Here is a 22,098-nt window from a genome sequence, read left to right on the forward strand (position 1 = left end):
CTAGACTCACGATAATTTCCTGACTTTTTAAATTAAATAGCTCTCAAGGTAAAGATACCAAAGTGAGGAAAGTCGTACTTGTTTCTGACTATCTGACAATACTGAATGAAGTTTCCTAAAATATAAAAATTGAATTAAAGCAAAATTTTACAGGATGCCTCAAGCAAATGTACAAATGTGCTATGCTCTAAGAGTCACCTCTGAAATAAAATGAACAAAGCCATGAGCTGATGAACTATCATAAATCTGAAGCTCCCAATCCCAACAGTTTGAGAGATATTTACAGTGGCATTGTTTTCGGCTTTTAGATTTTATAAATTGACAATGTCTGCATTATTTGGTTCCTGCTCATTGTGACGACCCATTGAGTAATTTCACCTGGTGTAGTAACACCAGATACAGAAGGCTTAAGAGTTTGGTAAGTTTTTGTTCACAATATTGTGAGGGTTTTAATAGATAAAATAGTGGCTTTGCTTTCCTTTCTATTTAAGCAGTCCTTGGTTCTTTGCTGAAAGGATAGAAAATATTAAAACCCACCACACAATATTGTTGCTTGTTTTTCCAAATATGACTTACCTAAACCCTACATGCCGGCTCCAGGCTCCAGCAGAATTCCATGGTGAGTGCTGTCACCAACGTAACGCACACTGGGGCTTCACAAGGAGCAGGAGCCGGTGGGTCTGAATCTAAAAAAGAAAAGTGTCATTTAAGCCAAATGTGCTGAATGCTCCCCTTAGCCTGTCAGTTGGGAGCATTCAGCACATAATTCTGCATTCCTCATATGTGTCCAGGACAATACTCCCTGGACTTGCCAACAGCCGAAAACATAAGGACATTGTAAACATCTCTGTTGTTCAGTGGTTTACTAGACTAAGAAGATCTTCCTTATTTTGAAAACTTGTGACAGAGTGTAAAGTGTATTGCTTAAAAAAGAGCATATTAAGAATTCCTTAAAAAGAATTGCTTGCATCAGTAGCAAATAAAAGTCACCGAAGTATTCTGAGCAAGCCAATATTCAGACTCTTGAAAGCTGACTATCAACCAAGTCTTTCAGTGGGACACCAAGAACATTTTCTGCTGATACTGCTGCAACCTGCCACAGTAAAAAAGCTCCTTAAAAATATGCACTCTGCTTGGCATGCTGGGTTTCATGACACACCATGGAAGTTAAATAATGTTTCCAAATTCAAAGTCTAATGTAATTTTTTTAATAACTGTGAGTAGTAACAGACTTCCCCCTTTCCTAAAGGAAACAAACTCATGCAGCACTTTTCTTAGTTAAGACACACAGTTTTGATTCTGCCAAACATAGCAAAGTAATTCAATTCCTCATTCCAAACAGAATAGCACATGGCTTCCAATTCACAGCAAACACTGCAGCATCACTTCAAATTATGTGGTAAGCACACAAAGCTGAGAAAGTACAGCACTAAGTGATTTGAAGTAGTCTCGAAATAAAGAGAAATTGCTAATTTAAGCACATGGATTTATTTAGTAAGTGATAATCTCTCATCTATGTAACTCTATGTGGATGAGTATTTCCCCACACAACTAAAATCCAGATATAGTAACTCTGCGCCAATTTAATATTTGTACATATTTTTCAGCAAATGTAAAACTAAAAGCAACAAAAACCCTATGAATAAACAACTGAGGTGGCTTGTATGGTATTTATTTCACTTAGTACAACTGTGTTCCTTATGCAATATTTTCATATTTTATTAGGAAAGAACAAATGCCTTTAGACAAAATATTCAGATTTTGCAGAATGCAACCTTGTTGCAGCAGTCTTCAAACAAAGGTACAACAGATGTTCAAACAAGGATTAATATATCATTCAGAAATCCCAGAACCCTAGCAAAATAACTTTTGTGTACAAAGCTCTGATTGAGTCCCTTTAAGGGGCTGTATTCCTGCTATGTCCTATATTTGCAGGATGAAGGTAACACTGTGCCTATGAAAACATTATTTACTTTGTGAACTATTGATCACAGAAGTACAATTAAAAATCTTATACTTTACATTAAGGGTAAAACAAACTGTTTTTCTCGACAGAATTTACCTTACCTCACAAAACAGAATTTCCTTTTCTTGTGTCACTACATTCACTTATTCACCTTATAGGCTTGTGTCTGCTAGCCAGGAGTGAGGTAAAGCTGTAACATGTGTCTTTGCACACAATGAAAGCTATATTTCCATAATGTTGAATTAAAACCCCAATTCCATGTTTTCTATTATCTTCCTTCTCTGCGCTCTCTTATCATTATTTCAAATCAACAGTTTCTACTTTTCTTGGCAAGCTGAAAATCTCATTCATTACCTTCCATTTCATAAGACACTTCTTTCATTTCCATTTCTCAAGTCTCTTGCTATGAAACTGATTAATAAACTCCACAAATTAGACATTATGAAACAGTATCTAAAACATTATTGTTCACAAACCTGTCTGTTTCACTGCATCTATGCTTATTACTTTAGGTGTGTACTGATTTGTGAGAATACCAGATGTACCACACTCTAAGTACAAATACTGGGACACAAAATAGTTTAGATAGTCTGACAAAAGCATACTTCGTATTCTGATGCCAACATTCTTACCTCAAGCATGTTATAGATGATGTAGAGCTTTATGACAGACTGTCCCCTTATCAGATGATACATCATAGAGTAGTCAACATAGTGCATCATGAAGTAGCAGATGACCAATATAACTCCTTTGAGCATGTCACATACCTGAGCAGGTTGCAGCAAACGTCTGTCACTGAAATACAAAGGGCAAAAAGTTCCACTAAATGTAATATACCCACAAAATACAGACGTTACTAAGTCAATATGAATTTACAGAAGCTGTTAATCATGTACATATTTTAATGTAGTTTATTGTGCTCCTTCCCTTGCCCTTCACTCCAACACCACGACTGATACACATTTATAGACCACAATCATGACCAGGATCATAGTCTCTTACTTGCTACATCCCTGTAATTAAACACTTGTTGAGAGCTCACACTTTTTAATAACCTTCTGCATGCATGCTCTTCCCTCTTCTACACAATTCTATGATTTTAACTTCCTCAGCTACAGAACCTGTATTCACTATGATCAAAAAGATATGAAGCAGTCATCTTCAATTTCAGTATAGTGAAACAAATGCTGAGGAACAGCTTGTAAATTCTGTATCTTCATTTAGCTCTAAGCTCTGCAGCAGTAAATGAAAACAATTTGAACTCAGAGCTGGAGGTTGATTGTGAACCAAATGCAGAAGTTTTTCATGAGTAACCCAGAAGACTAAAGGAATCATACACCATTTCTTCCTAGTAAAACTACAGGAAGAAAATAGCTTTATCTCAATTGCCACAACAGTATACATAAGCATAATGAAATTGCAAGGCCATATTTACTTGTTTATTTATTTAGTGTAGTATTAATAGGATGCAAAGCAGTTAAAAAGCCTTTGAATTACTTCAAAAGGTTGAGAATTAGATATAAAAATGGAGGAAATAATTTCTATTGAATGTGTTTATTTTTTAAAGACACTGAAAACGTAAGTTAATGTTTCAAAGAAGTTGCAAGCAAATAGCAGAATTCAAGTTACAAGTTTCTGTATTCTTAAATCAGTAGGTCATCCAGTGATTAGGCAATGTTCCCATGAACTGATAGCACATTTAGAAAAACATCCAGTTACTTATGACCTCTGGAGTAGTTCTACAGACCCTGCAGAAGCGTCAAAAATCCCTGCTACCTCACTCATTCTATTTAAATCACACCTGGAGTGTTATACTTTGGGTTCCTTTGTTGTCTTCCATTCAAAAGCAAAATGCCCTGAAAACAACATTCACACATTATATCAGTCGTGACCACAAAGTGACATTCCACAATGGGCAAATAGGTTGTGCTCTTGCTGGGAATACGAACAAGAAGTTTCCAGAACTCTCAGATTTACAGTATTGCACACTGAACTGAGAGCAACTGCTCCTTTTATTATATACTTTTTTACTGCATAAACTGCATTGAAATCAATTACATTCTGAATAAAAGAATTCAACCTGGTCCAGCATACCAGAACTGCTTACAGGGGCTTTCTCTCCCTAAGAGACATCTTCTTGCTTTCAGAAGTACTCCAGTAACAAACAACATTCACAACATATCTTACTTCAGCCTGAGTCCTTGACAAAATGTCTCAGTGAATTTTCTTCCTTTCTTCAGCCCCCAAACTGAGTTTTAACTGCAAACACCAATTGAAAAAATTACAGAAAACCAAACATGTACCTTTTGCCTACTGCTTAAGAAGCCTGTGACTGTCCTTGCATGATGCACAAAAAAAATGCACCCTCCCCCATCTGTAAAACCACACTTTGAAAATTTACTGCCTTATTTAATAACATCTGACTTAAATGATTATAGTTATTAAAATATAATGGTATACACTGAAATATTTACAAGACTTAAACAAGCCCATGATTATGATTACTGTTCATCAGTAACAGCATACTCCTTTTTCTCCAATCTACTTCCATTTTGGAAGTGTATTCAGTCATTTCTGTACAAGTTTCCTGGCCAATACTCAAACTCTGAAATACAGACTGGGATACAGTGGTAAAGGCACTATTATGTCACAACAGTAATGCCAGGCCTTAGCACATGAAAAAGAGAATCAGAATTTATCACTCAGCAAATCAGCATCTTCATTCTTCTAGCCAACAACAACATTTACATTAGAGTAGTGAGTACCTGGTAGAGAAAACCTGACGAATAAGAGACACCCAACTTGAAAATCTCATTCATGGTCTTTTTAAAGTTTGTTAAGGTAAGAATTTTAATGATAGGATGGTCTCTTACTGAAATGCAGTAGTGAGTAGAATCTGTTTATGAAGCTTCTAAAGCAGTCCAGAAAGACTCTCACAGGAAAATGCTTTGATGTCCCCAAATCAATACAGACTGAAAATATCACATCAAAGATTTTTTGGCTTACAAGTAACATCAAAGATGCTCAACCACCAGTCAGAAGTTGCAGATGTTCTGTACTGATAACTCTATCACTCTTCTGCTCGTGTTCAATTTCATCTGTATGACTACACAAGTAAAACCAACTCATGAGAAGCCAATGTAAATGCACACTGCAACCATCACAGGGGACTACAAATTCTGAGAAGAGACTACATAAAACCAAGAGCACAACTTCTTTTCTAAAGGTGGTCTCAACTATGAAATCTTTCTCAGGAGACTAACTCTGTATGAAGTTGCATAGAAGATTGCACATAAATCCTACACCCTGGTAAGATGAAAAGATTTTGAGAATGTGCTATGAACAAACTTGATTATCATTGAATTTCAATTCAAAAGCTGTCCCTAAAGAGTCAGATCAACGACTCTTGATTGCTGTGCTTTACAGGAATTAAACTTTTGTAGAACAGATTCCATTCAAATGATGTTTTTAGAGAATTTAAAATCATTTATGTTGGAAAAGACCTTTCAGATAATCAAGTCCACCTGTTAACTTATCACTTCCAAGTCCATCATTAAACCAAAGTATTACATCTTTTAAGTACCTCCAGGAATGGTGATTCTACCATTCCCCTGAGCAGTAGCCTGTTCCATTGCTTTACAATCATTCTGGTGAATAAATTTTTCCAAATACCCAGTCTAAACCTCCTCTCACAACTAGAAGTTCTTGTCCTACCTCTCAAGGTGACTTGGATTTAGTTTCTCAGTAGTCTGTCTGTATGTCTAGGAAAAAAACTGCAATAAATAATATTTTTTCAGACATTTTAATTAAAAATACAGTCTAGACAACTTCTTGTGCTTCTCATCCACATGAGTAGCAGAACCAACAAATGCTGTGACAACTTCAGAACAAGTGTCCTGGTTTGGGCTGGGACAGAGTATCTTTTATTTTTGGTAGCTGGTTTTTCAGATTTAATGTAAGAATGCCAGTAAGACACTGAATGTTCTGGTTGTTGCTAGGAAGTGCTTACTGTGAGTCAAGGATTTTTCAGTGGCTCCTGCTCTGCTAGTGAGGAGCTGCACAGAAGGCTGACACAAAGTGTAGCCAGGACAGGATGTCCCAAACTGGCCAAAGGGACATTCCACATCACAGAGCATCACACCCAGTATATAAACTGGGGGAGTTACCCAGAATGGGGTCTATCACTGTTCAGGGACTGTCTGGGTACCAGGCAGTGGCTGGAGGACAACTCTGTCACTTTTTTCTCTTAAAAGGTTTCTCTTAGGCTCTCTCCTTCTCATTACTATTATCATATTTAGTATTATTATTAGTATGTTTTGCTTCAATAATTAAATGGTTCTTATCTTGACCCATGAGCTTTACCTTAACTTTCCAATTCCCTTCCCCATGGTTAGAAGGTGGAAGGAGTAAGTGAGTGGCTGCATGGTACTTAGTTGCGAGCTAGGACTAAACCACAACATCTTAGTCAAAAAAATATCCTCAGAGTTTCAATTTCCTTAGTTTGATGACAGAGGAGCTGCCAGCATCTCAACCCTCTACTCAGCATAAGGGATTACTGCAAAGATTGACTACAGAGAACTGTTTTCCAGAAAGAGTAAGAAGATCCTGGCATTTAAAATTTATTCTAGTGTTCTTTCATTGTACATCAGGAAAGATCCTTTCATATTGACTGAACAAATAATCTAGAGTGTACCACTAACATGTTTCCAACTGAGAGAAATTAAACATGTTTACTCCATAAATCTATAGAAGCGTTTTTATTGTAGCAGAATCATTACACTCTGGTTAGTAACATTTAAAGAAGGATTTTGCAGTGTGATTCTGAATACAATATAGACAATTGAAAATAGAAAAAAGACAATTATTTCCTACAAATACAAGGAAATCAAGTAACCAGATTAAGTCTAATGATTTGTCACCTTTTAGTGAATATGCAGAACTGACTGCAAAGCCTACAGTAATGAAATTATATAGTCAGTGTTCAGTGAGAGCTGTCCATTGCAGTTTTAGTATACAGTCAAGCACAGGGGTTCCATCTGTGTTTGTCACAAATCACTCCTATCCTTTGCATTAAGCTGTTTAATACATATAAACACACACAGCCTGATGCGATTTCATGCCTGTCATACCATCCCAGCATTCTGTATTCATTCTTCTCAATAAACAATTTTACTTATTGTCCTCAGTAACTACTAAATGCCAACACTGAAAAGAACTTTCAGGACATCTTAAGCACTAACTAATCAGATCTTGTGATTAATGTCACATACAAACTCATACTGCTGTAGTCATGCATATCATGAGTACCACAGAATCTCAAAGAAACAAAATTAAAAAGCTAACATTGGCCAAGGTATGACAACTACAAAAAGGCCAAAAAACAAACATGAAAAACATAGCATAGTGCTTGTAATTTCAATACCTCACTTGAAAGTAGGGACCCAAGTTTTTACTGAGCTGATGTGATAAGTCAGAGTGTGATATTGTACAACTTTAAAAACTATTGAATGCAGATATGATAAGCTGAAACAGCTTAGCTCATTTCCAAACACTTCATATTTTTACAGCTGTGCATGAAGCATAACAGAATACGGAGAGGAAGATTTCACATGAAAATTACAAATGGGTCTTTTTTCTCATGAGTGACAAAATGAGAACAATAATTAAAGAGCACTACAATGACAACTTCAATCATTTTGGTAGCAAGGTAGCAGAACAGTGGGCAGTAGAATTTCTGTGGAAAGCAGTCAGTCTTTTCCTTCAAAGTTATCCCAGGCATACAGTGATCCTGCACAAATGAGTTAAATATTATCACTTGCATGGATTTAATGAACTCTGGTCTTGAAAGACAGTATCATGAGAGCCTTTGTCCAAGATGTAGCTCCTCTCACATCCCATCAGATTCCAGAAAAAATGTTCCATGGTTTCAAAATTTAGCTGAATATAATTTACTTCACAATTTTCACACCTCAAATCAATAAATAAAAGGATCCAGAGCATCTGGACTGTCATTCAAATGCACCTTATTATGATACATGATTGCTATCTTTTCACCTAATTATTTTCTGCCATTATTTGAGCAACCTGTTTTATTGGAAGGTGTCCCTGTTCATGGGAAGGGGACCGGAACTGGTGATCTTTAAGGTCCCTTCCAACCCAAACCATTCAATGATTCTACAATAATTTCATTACTACTTCAAATATTTTTTGCTATAAGTCATGTCTCTCAGATGCTCTTTACAGAATTTTTCAAGTGGTTTCATTATGCTAAGTCTCAAGTTCCCACATTAGTTGTACAGCCTAGACTGTCATGGAATCAAATTTCAAAACTTCTTCAAACAGCCAAGTACCTTAATACTAAAGAATAAGATTTATTCATTCTTTCTATTATCCACTATGTAAAAATCTTATATTGCTTTACTAACACTGAATACACCAAAATGTTCAAACATGAGATGATCCTTCAATGTGCATGAATTCAGTGAAAATCCAAGCATTCCAGAGAAACTCTCTTGTACTGTAATGTAACCAGCAAATTATGACAATACAGAAAAAACCACACAGAGACTTCACCATCCTACAGCATGTACTTAACAAGATGTTCAAACTCCTCAGCCTTTGGGTATATTTATCTTTACATCTACTAATTGACTGAAAATCTCCATTGAAACAAAGCCTTATTTCTCAAAATACCATAAACACATAAAGAAACCCGTACTTAAGGGGATATACAAGCTTATTATTCATTTTAACATAAAGTGATGTGCAAGCCATACTACCATACCTCCCTATTCCACCACAGCACGCTTCTGTTTCAGCCCAGTCAGTTGTTAAAACGGCAGAAGCCTGCCACGCTCAATGCTTATCCCACAGTATTTAAAGCACTTGAAAGCCAATCCATAGCAAAATTTCCACAATGCACTGACTGACATGAACCAGGAACTGAGCAAATCAGTCTGCTACAGAAAAAATCTACTTTATACAACACAATAAAAATCAAGGTTTAATACTCATGCTTCAATCTTTTTAATTTATGGTTTGTACACCATGAAACAAATTTATGAAGTGTAAATCCAAGTCTTTCCTGTTTTTCCAAGAAAACCATTGGATCAGTCCATGTCCTCTCCCTTTGGAAAGCTAAAAGCAAGCAAATTGTCTTATAAATAGTTAGAATTACTTTGCTATTCTATAGAATTAAATTAAAATACTATCAAATTGAAATGTTACCAAATATCCTGGCTACCCACAAACTTGGATAAATCTTCGGAAAAACAGTAATTTTTTTTCCAAGGTGACTTGTGACACTTGTAAAAAAATCCCGTTACAAAATTGTCAAACTTATATCACAATCTCCATACAACCCCTACCCAATGAAGAAAAATCTGGTGTGAAAACCAGTGCTCATCATAAGCAAACTCCTTAAATAAGTGTAAATTTAAGGAACTAGTTACCTGTCTGTAATTTTCAAGGTATTTCTATTTACCATCATACTCAGAATGCCATGATCCACGTTTTATACAGTAGTGTGAGTTCTGTCTCCATCTACTGCTTGAAAAGCATTAGGTTCCATCACCCATATGGGCTATTATTACACAGATGGTCACACTACTGATTCTTAATGTTTGCTACTGAACAGCATGATGGATTTCACAGTACCTTCTCTAATTTATTAAAGAGGCAAACCAGCTCAAGGCTTTCCAAGTGTTGGTATCCACCCCAAACTCATTTTTGTTCCAACAGCTGTACAACTGAAGCTACTCAGCATCGAGTAGAGCATTATTAAAAATAAATCAGTTTACCAATATTTGTCTTCAATATGTTCAAAATCACAAGTAGCTAATGTACAAGATTGCTTAAGCAAGTGATTTCCAAGAAAACCAAGACTGTGTGTTAGGTATTTTAATAAGCCTTGCTTATTGAATTTAAAGCAGTTAAACCATTGGGAACATGAAATGCAACTTGGACAAAGAGAAATTTGTTTTTGCTGTATAAAGAAGTCTAAAAAAATGTCTTACTATAGTTGTTTCTGGTATGCTTTTCAGCAACTGACACTACAAAATGAACAATGTTTTCACTACATTGTGTAATCTGCAGACAAGTACACTTGTCTGAGTACTTAGTTACTTTGGCATCCAACCCATATGTACCCTGAATTTATTATTTTAAACTTAACTGCAGATTATCACATGATGTCATATGATTTCTTTATTTCTGTCTTCCAGGCTTCCTGGTGCTCCTCTGTTCTTCACTAGTCTGATTACACATTCTAATCATCTTTTAGAGTTGTTGGTGTTTTATTAGATTTTTTTTTTAATGAACAAGCATTCAAGATTTTTTCTTGTTTATCAATACAATTCACTGTATTTTAATTGGTTCCTTTAGTTTAGATTTAGTCTCATCCAAATAATTAAGATTACTCTAAACAATTACTCCTATGAAATCAACACATACAAAATTTCCAATACTGATGTCATATATAAAGTAATTTAAAGATATGAACACTGTCACTGCAAAAAAGTTTTAGATGCGTATTTTCGTCCGAATAACATACACAGATATATTTTCAAGCTTTTGTAAGAGTAATGTTTCCATAAATGTTGACACTTATAAAAAACCCTTTTTATTTGGGTTATTGTTCAGATAATAATGCACTGAAGAAGTCTTTTAGGATACTACAAGTTTATGCATGTATTGTACAGTAAACCTCTTCTAAATATATTATTTATTCAATGCTAATATTTTCAAACAGGCAACCACTGAAGTTTCTAATAATGTATTTCAGTTATAGATATGGTGATCTAGTTAAAAGTTTTGCTTAGGTATCTTTTCTTCATTTTACATCAAAGATATTCACATGGAAACTGAACAACGGGGTTTTATGTGTAGTTTTTATCAAACTCTCAATTCTTCAATATATCCTTCATTAATGAACTCTGGTGTCAAATTTCTAATTTTACATGAAGCACTAGCAAAAATTATTACATTAACACATAAAGGGATCTTTTCCTGTTAGCATAAGTAAAGATGTCAGGAAAATCAAATCCAAGCAAGGTTGTCAGAAGGGTACACTTGCCCAGATAGTATACACTAAAATTTTTTTAAATGGACTATGTGATCTATGAAATATTTTCCTACAATTATGCTCAAGTTTAGCTTCAAGAAAAGAAGCTATCTTGAGCAAATCTAATTTCTAGTTTGATATTTCAAGAAGAGAATTTTTAACTACACCTTGCAGTATGCAGGACTTCACTGATGTAAAATTGTGATTATACAAAAATATGTCCCAATGAAGAATTCTAAGAAACTGAGCGCTAAGCTTGCCAAGATTAGGTGGCATTGCATTTCTCAAACAATAAAAAGCTTCTACATGCACACAATACAGCACGAGACCATGCTAAGAATGAAATAAAACCAACCTTGCTGTTAGGCCCCGATGAGAGCTGTCTCAAAAAAGAAATAAAAAAACAAACAAACAAACAAAAAGATGTTTCAAATAAGTGACAACTAAAATAAGCTTTCATTAAGCTTTTATTTTTTAGGCAACAGAATCAAATATAACTGAAGACAGTAAACTAATATGTGCTAAAGTGCTGTATTTTATTATGAATACAATTATCTGTAAGTCTAATATTAACATACCTGGCAATGAACTTTCTGAACTCCCTAAGACTGAGGTTAAGTATTACAAAAAAAACCTGCTTTAAGTACACGCAAAAATATAGGTATGAACCTGACTGAAGCAGTATTTAGAAGAAACCTCAAAAAGCTTAAGGCACAATAAACTGAAGTACAGCAGGGGCTATAGTTTTTTGAAGATATCCTTTATTAAACTGGGCCAAATTGATCCACAGGCACTCTATGTGAAAAATGTTTTAAATCTAAGATAACAATTTACTTTCACAATGATGTAAAGTTATGTAAGAAAATACACCTACCACAAATAGCACTGATTCAATTTCATGTGTTTATTATTAAACCTAAGTGTTGGTTTTTCCTTTGAGGTATGTTGGTTAATTTAGCTACACTATTCATTTGTAACCAGACTTTTTACTGATTACATGTAGACGTGTGAATTTGGCTGACAGCACAGAAGGAAAAAGAAAATCAGGATTTACTCACCAAGGAGGAATCCCTGTGACACCACATTCCATCCTATAAAGGAAGTGAAAGTGCTCTTCCCTTCGGTCTGATTTACAAGAAAGAAAGAAAGAGAAGGTTGTAATGTTGCTACACTATGCACTGTTATGGAAAGGAGAAAGGAGTACTTGATCTGAGAGTATACTACAGAAAATAATGAATGCATCTTCCTTTGTTTTGGTTGGCAGAAAGCTACACATTTTGGTGGGCAGATGCATAATTTCCTCAATGAACTTCAGGTGACAAAAGGAAGTTAATGGATTTCATAGCTAAATTCCTCAGCAAAAAAAGGCTTGGAAATAAGTGTGCAACAGAGGTTCAAATTTATTTAATAGGCTGATAATATGAAGAAATAAATAATATCCATAAGAAGAATGCCAGTGTACTTATTTGTTTTATTCTTTCAGATATGCTTTCTTTCTACAGTTTCTTTCTTGGAATAATGCTATCCTATTTATTTCCTATTGGAAAACATGAATCTGTGAATTCACAGGAGGTCAATGGTAATTTTGAGAGGTACATACAATATAGCTGAAGTTATTGATGTTATTGCTGACAGGACCTAAATTCACTTATTTCAGAGAGCAGAATAAAAGAAAAATACAGAACATGTATTTATAATCTATCTATATCTACTTCCACATGGAAGAATTCACAGATTCACAGAATATTCTGAGTTGGAAGGGACCCAAAAGGACCATTAAGTCCAACTGGTAAGTAAATGGCCTGTGCAGGGATTGGACCCACACCCTTGGTGTCATTAGCACCCTGCTCTAGTTCCTGCTGGGATTCAGCTCCAGTGTGAGGCACTGGAGGTGCTGGGGCATGTGAGGGGTAGGTGGGTGCTGCTCACACAAAGCAGAATCTTGTTGGGCTTCCACCATCCAGGTGTTGCCTTCAACCCTTGGGAAGAGCCCAAAGGTCCTGGACACACTCCCAGCAGTGGGGAATGGGGAACACCTGCAGATGAGGTGTGTGTGAGAGGTGTCTTGTACAAGTTTTGTCAATTTATCTTTACATGTAAAAAACCCCATCGTCTTCTACTGTATTTTCTTGAGAAAACTAGATTTTGGAGAAAAGAACCTCACTTTCCCTCACAAATCCTTTCTTGCTTTGTTGAGATGATGTAAAATGCCTTTAAATATAATGAAATTGGGAGTCTCATCAAGAGCTTCACTAATGTGCAATTTTAGTTTTCATATTACAATGTTTTACAAATAATAGAGAAGAACTCTTCCACATTCTCTTCCACATTATTGGTGTACAACATATTTTCAAGAAAAAGAATAAGTTAGCTCTATGAAAGAGCTTCAAAAAAAAGGCAGCAATATTAATCTACCCAGAATCTCTGGGTCTGAGATATTGATAAAAAAATTACCCGAATTGTAAAATGAAGCTCTGTCTTTCAACCTTGGGTAGAGTTAGCTTTAGGAACCTGTCACCAAGGACTCTAATTCAAACAGAACTGCATCAGGTCCACTTTTCTACCTTGGCACATACTTTGCTGGAACAACAAACCTTTTATGCTGGCAAAGAATATTTTAATAAAGTGAGAATAGTGTACAAGATTCAAAGAGAATAATTTTGGAAAGTTCTTTTCTTGTCTCAAAAGAAAATACAGTAGAGCTGATTTTTTGTCATTTCAGAAGATGTAATCTAATTTTATGAATTGTGTCTGTTAATTTTTTTTAAAAGCACCCTGCCACTTATAGAGCATAGATGTAATGAAGTTGCACCTGCCAAAACTACCACCATGCAATGATTCAGCCTTTGCCAGTTTGATCTCAGTAATTAAACAAAGCAGTTTAGTTCACTCAGTGGTAAAATCCTGGATTCTTCCGACTGAAGTTCGTGAAGTTTTAAAAAAATTGCTTTGTGAACACCAATATAGCTCTGACAAAAACACAGAACTAAATTTGCTCAAAAGGAAAGATCAAGTGACAAGGAAGAATGACAGAAGTCCAATTGAAGTGCCTACACTGTCTAGGCAGAAAAAGGAAACTATTTTCTTTAAGATGCATTACTCTTTGTTTCCTTTCAGAACTCTGAAAAATGAAATATTACAACATGTGGAAGAGGCTATAAACCACTTCCCCTGTATTTAAGCACTTTGCATAACATACCATAGGCATAATATACCATAGCCCATTTACACAGAATGCAATTTCATTGTTCTAAAAAAATAATGGGTAATATAATCTTTCTCTACACTGAAAAAAGAAGATAGAATTATGAGGAAATAAACTGAAGAGTAAACTGGAAGGAAAACAGAACACTCACTGCTCAATTACTTCACTGAGATGTTGAGAAAAAAGTCAAGATGAAGAAGGGAGGAGCACTTTTATTTACCACACAGAATGGAATATGATGTGGCAGGTTCAAGTAACAACTAGTCAACATTTATTTGATATTTGCAAGAAAGAGCAAGCTAAAAGATAAACAGCCACCTGCTTTGTAAGTACCTTTTGTAATTACAAACGCATTTTGCCTATTCAACTCTGTTTTGTTACAAATACATAAAAATGTACTTCCTGAGCTGGAAGAAAATCACAAATATCTTTTGCTGTAACAAATAAAATCAGTATAACTACAAAAAACAAGAAAACCCAAAAAAATTCAAAGTGCAGGTTCTGAATACTTGGAAATAAGAACCACAACATCTAAAGAAGTTCTATCACATATTATAGACACGAGTGCTAAAACTTTCAGTAAAAAGCCACCAACTTTAGAACATGAATGAATTAGACAAAGTCTGAGGTACTGAACACGTAGAGATTCTAATGAAATAAATTCCAAACACACTGGAGGAAGCTGTCACGAAATAAATTGCTTCAGGAGTTGTTACAGAAACAAAGACTTCTTCACTCAAGATAATCTCAGGTTCACAGCACCGCACCGGATAACACTTTAACAGAGTGTTAATTCAGTAGATTAAACCAGCTTCTACTGTGCCTTATACACAAAATACTGTCAAGCAAGCTGACTAAATATTAGCACTGCAGGTGCATGTATGCATATATACACATATCACATACATGTGACTGCATATGGTGCTTCAAATGCCACTTTCATCAGCATATTCAACAATAAACCAGCAATTTGTCTTTGGTATCTTTAATAGTAATCTCAGAAGAGCAGGAAAATTTCTTTGCCAAAAGCAAAGCTGAGTTTATAAACGAGGAAGAACATTTTTAAAAAGAAAAAAAGTAAGATTCAAATGATACATTGAACTCAATTACATTTACCTGAATTTAGTAATAGTATCCATACAGATATCCACAAATAGGCACATTTGTCATCAGGCTAAAACCAAATAACTGTCATTTTTACACAGCTAAGAAAACTCTTGACCTAATAAGTCTGAGGTTCAGTTCAAAATTAACAGCACAATAAAACATTAGAGACTGCCATCTAGTGCCTATGTTTAACATTACCAAATACAAACATTTCAGCTTTAGACTGTATTTTAAAATATTAATTTTTTGCAACTAGACTAGCATTTGCTGTAATCAGAACATACATTTCTAAACTATGCATCTGAAAGACCTTCACATATAAAAGACAATACTGATAATGCAAATATAAACAACTTGATTAAAAAAAACATAGATCAGTATGTTTTTGATTGTTTATGATGTCATAAATCAACTTCAAGCTTTGGAAAATTCAGAATAAAGATCCTGAAGTCTTTATTTAGTCAAGCAAAAAAGATAGCATCAATACAAATGTTCCTTTTATTTTAGACTACACTTAAGGCTTACACAACCAACTTTACCATGAAGTAGCAGATTTTATGAAGGAAATTAATTCTATCTAATTTTGATGCCTATGCCAGAAGGGCAGTCTAAAAATTTTATGTATTAGCAACTTCTTAGTGTTGATATGAACAGAAAATCAACGCATTAAGATCTAAAATTACTTAATATTCTGACTGGTTTTCCTCTCTATGTTTTAGTCCCTAGGATTCCTCAGAGGAAAGAAAAGAATACATTTTATTCAGGGATCTTTTCAGCAAAGTTTTCCATGAAAATAAGGAAAGCTTTTACTGTTAAAAACCAAACAAATTGTTTCAATATCAAAGAGCCTATCAAAAGACACAAGACAAATCTAAGAAATTTTAAAAAATGTTCAAATAGATGTAAGATAAAAGAACAAAACTATAAGGTAATGTTACACCTCTGTCCTTCATTAACCTGAATATACATAAGTAGTGCTGTTATCAAACTGTTGTGTCTGAAGGAAGCAACAATGACAGTTGGTGACTGCTGGTAAAGCTTAAAGGTCCCACACACACCTTTACTTTGGCTAATTTAGACTGAGACTTCTATTTTACAGTGGAAGAAGTCTCTAATAGTTCAAACGGCACTGAAAGGCCATAAAATGAAGCACACACATAAACAATGAAATATTACTAAGGGTATCAACACCTTTCTCTTGAATCAACTTACCGTAAGCCATAGCAAGGCAAAGTGATGAACCGGAACATTGCCAGAAAAACTCTCAAAGGAAGCAGGGTGAACACATACAGAAAAGCATCCAGGCACAAAAAGATTCCAAAAAACATCAACTAAATTACAAAAATAAAACAGAAGTATGTTAGTAATTTATAAAATTTACAAAAAGTTTATAAAGAATTATGTTAGGAAAAATCAATATACATAAGACTAGCCAAATAAGCACAATATTCTCACTCAGTTTAATCAGCTGAACTGTAAAAAAATTAACATGCTATGCATTTGAAGACTATTCAGCAAAAATTCTGCACCACAAGGTCCAAGCAGTGAAGGCTTTTGTAGACTTTCACAGCTCACTGAACTTAGTCTTTATTTAATATATAAACTGCAGTTGAATATAACTGTAGCTCATTTTCCAATGGTGACTTTCCTGTAAGGTTACCAATTCATGTTTTAACCTTAGCAGAAAAAATCCATAGAGCAGTGCATAAATGTGCACAGCCATGTTCTGCCTACCTCCTTTTTCAACATTATTTCCTTCTCCAAAAAGCTTTCCTCCAAAAATTGACCTTGTAAATTTTCTATTGTGCAGCTAATTACAGCTGTGGTAGATTTCCTTCAAAGAATAACCACCTTTTTCATAAAAAGAATATAAAATACGACGAGGTAAACTTCCACTTGCCCTCACTTTAAATGTTTTATCCTTAATTTACACAAACATTAAAGCCATTAATTGTGCTACAAGCCAAGCAACTCTATGATAATTAAACTAGACATAAATGCTACAATTCCAAAGCTCCTATATACCAGACCCTCCCCATATGAAATTCCTTTTTTATCTGCTCTTTAAATGATTCTGTGTTCTATCTAAATGGAAGTCTAGAAATATGCTTTTATGCTTCTGTCAGACCATGAGCTAGTATTTTTTCCTGTGGGCATAATCCCATAGAAGCCAGTTTAACTGGCTACACAATTACAACTAGCAACACCTAAGCAGACCTAGATACCCACGTCAGATATGCACTTACATGTCAAAGTTGTATATACAGCGGATGGAAAGGGAAGATACTGGGGTGGGGGTGTAAAACAAAGTAAAAGTAAATTACTTTTATCTCTCACAATCCCTTTGCCTTTCAAAGTACTTTCCTTGTTAGCTTGTGCAACAGCCAGTTCCACATCCAGTGAGCACTCTTACACCTCATACACCCTTGTAACTCTGAAAGCAATCCTACAGACTGCACTCCAGAACAACTATCCACAAGCCACATAGGACAACTGACTCAGGCACAATAGCACTGCCATCATCCCTGAGTTTTTACTTTCCTTTATAATATTATTTCAACCAATTCTACAGTTGTAGAACACTTCAACACCATCATGATGTTATGGTCTCCTTCCTGATATTTACTCATTCACCTCTAGTACCATTTTCTAAAATTTCAGCACTTTGAGTTACTATTCAAGTTATCAGGAGCAGTGGTTACATGAACTGTGGATAAATTTATCCACTGCCCTAATATGTCATTAAGCTACCTATTTCTTTTAAAATAACATTTCAAATAGGTGTTGAATATTCAAGCACTGAAAACGACTGGAACTGAACACAGTATTTTTAAAATCTTTAATCCAAATAAAACAGAAAGATAGCCTGTCATTTTACTTGTGTTCTTTGAAGACACTTTTATGCTCTCAAAAACAACACTACTTTTTATTTTAGATTTAGTCAGACTTCTCCACCTGAGTGCAGTGATGGTTTTTTGATGGTTTTTCATATTCTATAAGCTTGCATTAATATTTGCAATTATTGTATATTGTCCTCATTTTCCCAATGTTTTTACTACATGCACCCAATGAAATATAATCGGTGCTGAACCTTCTACTGCTTTCTGTAAACATTATTTTTGCTGCTCCTTTCCAGATATTAAGGAACTAACAGAAAAGCCTACAGAGCTTTTCCATCATCATAACTATAATTTAACAGAGCAGCACAAAGTTTAGTTTTGAGATCAACTGAAAACCGTTCCCTTAAGATGGCAGAAACAGAGACCACCAGACCACCTTATTTAGTATAAGTAACCTAGTACAATGAAAAGTTCCCACTGAAACTGCACATTTCAGTGCAGTGGAAGTAGTGCTTACATGGTAAATTGCCTTGCTTCTCTAAATAAAAAAAGGGGTACTCAGAACAACAACAAAAATACCACCCTTTGAACATTACACCCCTCTCTAAAACTATGGATGTTAATTAAGTGCCTATTAAGTAATATGTCCTGAGATTAAGCTTTAACAAATTTACTCAAATTTATTCTCACTCTGCCTGATTATAGTTTTCATTCTTATTCTGCAATTATACTATTAGGTAGTAAACAAAAACAAGCCATCAAGAAAATTCTTCTCTCCCTTTACTAGTGTCTCACATGCTTTATTTCAAGTAAGCAGATTTTTATATCATGTTTGCAAGTGGTTTCTGCAACAGGTGACGATCTGTACACTATTTACTTGACTTCTAGGTGCTCAATTTGATATAGTTAGTAAGCATACTTACTTACATGGACTAAGCCAATGCAAATAACTAAAAAATTATTTCATAAAAAATTATTTCATAATCTCTCAAAACATAACTATCATTTTTTAAATCTCTTTATTATTCGGTTTCATAATATTTCATATTCAAAGCACAGACTGAAGTTTGATTTACCATGCAAAACCCATCAGTTGCACCACTTACAGCATTAATCTTATTTATAAAAAGACTGCTGGATATTACATGTTCTTACACACTCAAAGTTTTTTATTGAAAAGCTATGATGAGGATCCTTCAGAATAATTTCTGTGCCTCGGAGACAGCATGTAATAATCTACATAATTAAAATGGAGATGATGTAGAAATATTGTATCATTCAACTGAGTCTCTACCGTAAGCGGAATAGGTAAATACTGAGGATGCGAAGACATCATCCCTGGAGATGTTCAAAGCCTCCAACCCTGAACAACCTGTTGTAGGTTACACAGCTTTAAGCAAGGGCATGGACTACTCCACGGGTCCATCCCAATCTCATTCCTTCTGTGATTTTCTGCAGTAACTGACTGGGAGTTTAGTTTGGTAAGGCCAGGCCTCATCATGGCTGACGGATTAATTTAATGATACTGAAGCAGGAACATGAGCACTACTGATCAAGGGAATCCTGACCACCCTTCCTCCCTCTTCTACTGTTCTTTCATCTTTAGTTATAAAGCTCCCCTTCTGTCCTCATGTAGACTCTGGATTCTAAGGAATATTGGCTGAGCAAATCAGCTCACTATTCTAGCACAGAGCAAACAGAGCAGGGAAAGTATAACATTCACTGCTGAATTATGAGCGGATTTAACTCCTGGAATGGTCCAACAAGCACCACAGCTCATGCAAAACAGGCAGTATGCATAAAGCAGGAGACTGAAGTGGGAGGAAGAGCAAAACAAGCTTCTTCCTTCAGACTAAACTAAAATGATTTAGCCCTGTGTAACTTCATCCCTAGAGATCTTGGCAATTTTAGCAGTATTAATTTTAATGTAATCATTACACTGCAGCCTAGTCAAACCTTATTACCGATGTTGCCTTACTCATCATTCCCGAGCATACTGCTGCTGCCACTGCCTCCCAAATCAACATGGTTAAGCCAGAACAAAACTGGCTCACTGCATGGCCAGAATGATATCTAAGCTGACAGAAAGGAGGTGGCAAGAATCCCTCAGGAAGGGCCTGACACTGAGACAGAGAGAGGAGATGTGGTAAACAGTGGCAAAAAGCAAAATAAAAGACTAGGAAAATTAAAAAAAAATCAAAAACCTTAGAAAAACTCATCTGTCACCACATTTTTCTAAACCTTCCCATCCTCATAGAATTTTACACTGAAAAAAATCCAAACTTTTTTAAATGTACAATTACATTTTGCTGTAAAAAGTTGTCTTTTGCTTGGTTACTCCTTTAAAGATCAGTGACATCTTTATATTTGAATTAATTTGTCATCATCTACATTTTTTTGTCTCTACTAATAACAAGAGTTGCTAGCAGCAACAAGCAAACATGCAAAACACCCCTGAAACAAAAATGTTTAAGTTACTAACATTGAAAAATATTTATGATACAGATTTACATCTTGCTTTTGTAGTTAGAGTGATTTAAAACTAAATAGTTCTTTAAATAATTTAATTCAACAGATCTCACCTCTAAATTGAATCAAATGTAAAAGCATACTTCACCTTTTCCAGTTCTTTTGGTATCCGCATGCATGTGTACACCCTCTCTCGCCGCTCTGTGTATTTTGCTTCATTGTGTTCAAGGAAATAACCTCTTGTTAGTTCAGCACTGATGAATCTCAGCAACGAAAGATCTACTCAGAAACACACATAAGCAGAAGACACTTCAGGCATGACCTCCACAGGGTGAGAAGCTGCTATACTTTTGTTACTTATTACTTGCTACATGTTTCACTTACATGGCCTCTATCCCAGAAGGTTTCTGCTGATGTTTAATTAACTTTCCATGGAAGGAGTTACAGGAGATTCAAGCTCTCCCATTCATTCTCCTGCTGCCTCCCAGCGAACAAGCTACTTTTCCCAGGCAGACATCCCACTTCTACAACACATTACTCAAAGCCGCTACACAAAATGCAACACGCTGAGTGAATCTAATCCTTCTTGTATTATCAGAACTCCTAAATTTACTAAACCCTGTATTTGACTTCTTAAAAGCTATTTTCTCTCTCAGCAACATTAGCGCCTTGTTCTTTAAAATAAAGAATAGCTTTCTGCAACAGCAAAACATTCACAGATACACAATCCCAAGTGATTCCGTGCACAAACAGCACAAACACACTGAACTTCGGTGATCAGGTCTTTCACAACCAAAAAGCCATCAAGCACAAACAGCTCTCCTATCCTTTAATCGCTCTGGGTAAATAACCTGAAGGCTGACTGGCCTGTGTTTAAGCAGCTCATATGGCTTCTAAAACAGACTTTGCACAGAGTAGCCTTACAGAATTAATACCATAAGAAATTATAATTGTGAAATTCAGGCTGTCAGCACAAGAATGTTGAACTTAGGCTTCAGCACTCACTGAGGAGGTCTGACATTACCACCTCCTTGTAACACTTCAGAAGCGACAGAACAATGAAGTTCAATATACCTCTGGTTACCAGCATTTAAAAACAGAAACTCTCAATGTTCACACAACACGCAGAAGATGAAAATCACTTGTCTAGACAAACAGATAAAAAGCTACAGACATTTACTATGATACAAGAACATGCTCACAAATAGTAAATTCAAATTTCAAAGTCTTGGGGACTAGAGGAGGTAGAAGTAACCTTTCACGGTAGAATGCTCTGCATTTTTCAGGGCAGGAAGAGGCTGTATATACATTCTTAGCAAAACAACTTATGTAGCAGGTGTTAAGAGGGGAATGCAAGTATTGACACCCTGTATAAAGAATTCACCCAAAATTGTCTGAGGCAATGCCTTCTTAATATTCATCACACTGAAGATAAATGCTTTCACAGTAG

The 22,098-nt window shown here is 35.3% G+C and overlaps 1 protein-coding gene across 2 annotated transcripts in view; it reads right to left on the reverse strand.

Moving 5' to 3' along the window:
• Nucleotides 1-22,098, reverse strand: part of TAPT1 (transmembrane anterior posterior transformation 1) — a 50,931-nt gene that overhangs the window by 25,237 nt on the left and 3,596 nt on the right. The window contains exons 2-5 of one of the 2 annotated variants that reach the window (XM_086888442.1): nucleotides 20,797-20,927; nucleotides 16,552-16,670; nucleotides 11,383-11,406; nucleotides 2,599-2,761 (exon numbers count right to left, since the gene is read on the reverse strand). In XM_086888442.1, the coding sequence (XP_086744568.1) occupies nucleotides 2,599-2,761; nucleotides 11,383-11,406; nucleotides 16,552-16,670; nucleotides 20,797-20,927 (437 nt within the window). The remainder of the gene's footprint in view (nucleotides 1-2,598; nucleotides 2,762-11,382; nucleotides 11,407-16,551; nucleotides 16,671-20,796; nucleotides 20,928-22,098) is intronic. The other variant, XM_086888443.1, reaches the window with a different exon arrangement.

This window comes from Cyanistes caeruleus, chromosome 5, assembly GCF_971803275.1.
Source record: "Cyanistes caeruleus chromosome 5, bCyaCae1.hap1.1, whole genome shotgun sequence".
Lineage (NCBI taxonomy): Eukaryota > Metazoa > Chordata > Aves > Passeriformes > Paridae > Cyanistes > Cyanistes caeruleus.